This window comes from Nannochloropsis gaditana, assembly GCF_000240725.1.
Source record: "Nannochloropsis gaditana CCMP526 unplaced genomic scaffold scaffold277, whole genome shotgun sequence".
Taxonomy (NCBI): Eukaryota; class Eustigmatophyceae; order Eustigmatales; family Monodopsidaceae; genus Microchloropsis; species Microchloropsis gaditana.
The window spans coordinates 5,809-8,764 of NW_005803676.1; the positions used below are offsets into that span (position 1 = coordinate 5,809).

A 2,956-nucleotide genomic window follows, 5' to 3' on the forward strand; every position below is an offset into this window, starting at 1 on the left:
CGGAGGGTGAGGAGAGGGAGCCAGGGGGGGAGGAAGGTTGAGACGAAGCAGGGATAGCGCCTCAAACAAAGGCATTTCGGGCACAAACGTTAACCGCCACGGCAACCCCGATATCTCCATCCTGATCAGGACTATATCGAGCAGCGCTATAATCACCCCAAGCTACCCAAACCACCAGGCCTGCCGTCACAGCAGCAACCACCAACCCGGTTCCAGAGTGGGGGGTCCGACAGCTGGTTGGATGGTAGCGGTCTAGCTAGCGAGGCGAACAACAGCAACAGCAATAATGGCTTCAATGCGTCTTAGTTAGGCATTAATGCTGCGCAGTTGAAAGAACATTGGGGGAAATGGAGGGGTGGAAAGACGCTGAAGATAAATATTGCTTGCACAAAGCGTTATGGAAATACAGTGATATCCTCATGAAATAATCGCAATGTCAAAATCAGAAAGTGCCTTCGAGACAAAAAAAGGAAATTACCGGAAGACTTGCGGAGAACAAGGCTTTTTTAAGGGGGGCTCTGTCAAATTTTCGAGTATTACATTGACATAATTAGGTTCTTTATATACATGTGTGCATTCATGTCAAGGCCAAACCATCGACGCGGGTCACAAGTTCGATCGATCAATGAAAATTACAGCTTTACGCACACAGTCATATTCGTCCCTCCTTTTTTGAAGAAACGATATCAAAGGAGTGTTGAGGGAACTGCTCTTGCTACAGCCGGTACAGCTTTATGCATAACTCCACGGCACCCATAGAAAGGAAGCTGGAAATCCGCAGCCGCTGCAGCTGCTGGTATAGGATCCATGATTAACACTTGTGTTACTTGTCACACGTGCCGAATACACATTAGCTGCGTACCGGAAAAGGGACAAATATAGCCAGACGTGGGAACGTAAGTTTAACCTCCCTACCATCCACCGGCGGACTGACCAATTACTTTAGGGAGATGGCATTGATGCCTATTTTCTCACGCGACATTTCATCCATGACGATACTTCTCCATAAATTGTACGGAAGACCTATTTTACCTTGCACAGTCATTTGTTGATTACTGGACATTGCGGTCAAGATGCTAAGGACTCGTGAGAGCATTCCCTCAAACAACGTCAGGCAATGTGTCAAAGTTCAAGAGTAATTTTTTGTGAAGGAAAATCTCATGGGTGTCCATCGTCTGACAAGTTGGAGCCACGAAAAGGTACGCGCGTGCAATGACAGTGTATGAATTATCAGCCAGTTGTACCCTACACGGGAAGCTCATATCGTTGTAAAATGCCTCACTCACGAACTCAATCATACGCCTCCTCACCGTGGCTTTTACACAAATGCACCAAAACTAGCCACAATGCGACCTTCTATATGAGAAAAGGGATTTGAGAGACTTCTCGGGAAAACGCTTCATAGTAGATGCGGCCTCTTTTATGTTTTGGATACTGCAGGACGTCATGCCCAGGCAGGTGAGTGCATTACCACGCATCCCACTGTTTAATTGTGGAAGGAAAATGTTTGAAGCAGGCTAAGTATCGCAAAGGTTGCGAAGGCTTTCAAAATCAATCCAAGTTGAGAGGATTCCGGGCTGCCAGGCTGGCGGCTTGCTGGTAGCTCGCCCCTCTTCACTTCTCTAATCGCGTCCGTTTCACTTTTCTCTTTATGTGTTCTAAACAGGACCTGCACTATCTTGGGGACTACGGGCAGGATTTTGTTGCCGTCGTTCGCTACTTTGTTCAAAATTTCTTCCTCGCGCACGAAATCGAGACTCTCTTTGTCCATGACGGCGGCTACAATCCTGCCAAGGCCGCTACTCAACAAAGCCGCCGGGCCAGGCGGGCCCTACTCGCAGGGGACCTCATACTCCGGGTCTTTGCTCGTCTTCGAGAGTCCTCCGAGACGAGAAACACGGAAGACACCTCCGAAAGCTTCCTGGACCTCGCCCACGGCCTCACCAAAGGTCTTCGCAAGGAGGACGTTCGGGTCGCGAAGGGGACGGGGGTGACGGCAGCCTTGTATCTCCTGTTGGACGAACTGGATGCCACGAGTCACGCCCAGGGGGGGCCTCGCGTGCGGCAAGTCAATACGATCATGGAGGCGGACGCGTACATTGCTCGGACGTGCATGCGCGGTGCCTATGCGGCTGTTCTCTCTAGTGATTCCGATTTCTTGGTGCTCGACACACCGTGGATACCGCTCCAATCCATTCAACACCGCTACGCACCCACTGCCTGTCCTTGCTCGTGGGTACCTCCGGGTCGCTTTTCCGAGGTGTTGTACGCCTTGGCATGGAACTCCCTCGTTCCCTTCCTCCGACTCGCCGGGATGGTGACCTCGCAGCGCCCGACCATCCCGCACTGCAGCCTGGCAGGCTTTCGGAAGCTTCTGGGTGACTTGGCCACCCTGTTGGGAAACGATTTTTATTCCCTCGCCGATGCGGGGAATGCCGTGGGCCAGGTAACCGTCCGTCTGACTGGGAGGGGGGAGGCGCTCGGGCGGAAGGATGGGGGTCATTGCCCCCCTCCCCCCTCCTGCATGCCGTCTACCCCCGTGGCACTCACCTGCAAGCTCACAGACAAGGTTGCTTGTGCACGCTTCCTCCTGGTATGTCTCTGCAATGGCTGGGTCGAGGAGCCTGGAGGGTCCCTAGCCCTCTCCCAGGACTCGGTTCCTTTGCCCTCCCTCCTGTTCCCTCAGGCACCCCGTCAGCAGGCGCAATACGTGCGCGCCCGCTGCCAGTACGATTTAGAGGGGCCCATGGCTCGACACCAGATGCCTTTGATTTTGAGTTCCAGAGGAATGGCCGCGCAGTACATGGCACGGAGAGGGCGCGACCACCACGCGAACTTGCTTTGTACGGGACTGGAAGCCGGGAGGGGGGACGGGCCCGAGGGAGGAGGGGGGGGGAAACAGGAACGTGGTGAGAGTACCGGAGACGACGTTGAAGAGAATCAAGGGCGGGAGCAA

General features: G+C 53.3%; 2 protein-coding genes across 2 annotated transcripts in view; both read left to right on the forward strand.

Moving 5' to 3' along the window:
- The window catches only part of NGA_0073100 (uncharacterized protein), a gene marked incomplete at its 5' end in the record, with an annotated part of 562 nt that extends 179 nt beyond the window's left edge, over nt 1-383 (forward strand). The window contains one exon of the mRNA XM_005855143.1: nt 130-383. Within this exon, the coding sequence (XP_005855205.1) occupies nt 130-306 (177 nt within the window). The 3' untranslated portion in view covers nt 307-383. The remainder of the gene's footprint in view (nt 1-129) is intronic.
- Nucleotides 384-1,341: 958 nt separating this feature from the next.
- NGA_0073200 (uncharacterized protein) overlaps nt 1,342-2,956 on the forward strand; it is a gene marked incomplete at its 3' end in the record, with an annotated part of 1,834 nt that continues 219 nt past the window's right edge. Inside the window, exons 1-2 of the mRNA XM_005855144.1 lie at nt 1,342-1,458; nt 1,667-2,727. Of these exons, the coding sequence (XP_005855206.1) occupies nt 1,423-1,458; nt 1,667-2,727 (1,097 nt within the window). The 5' untranslated portion in view covers nt 1,342-1,422. The remainder of the gene's footprint in view (nt 1,459-1,666; nt 2,728-2,956) is intronic.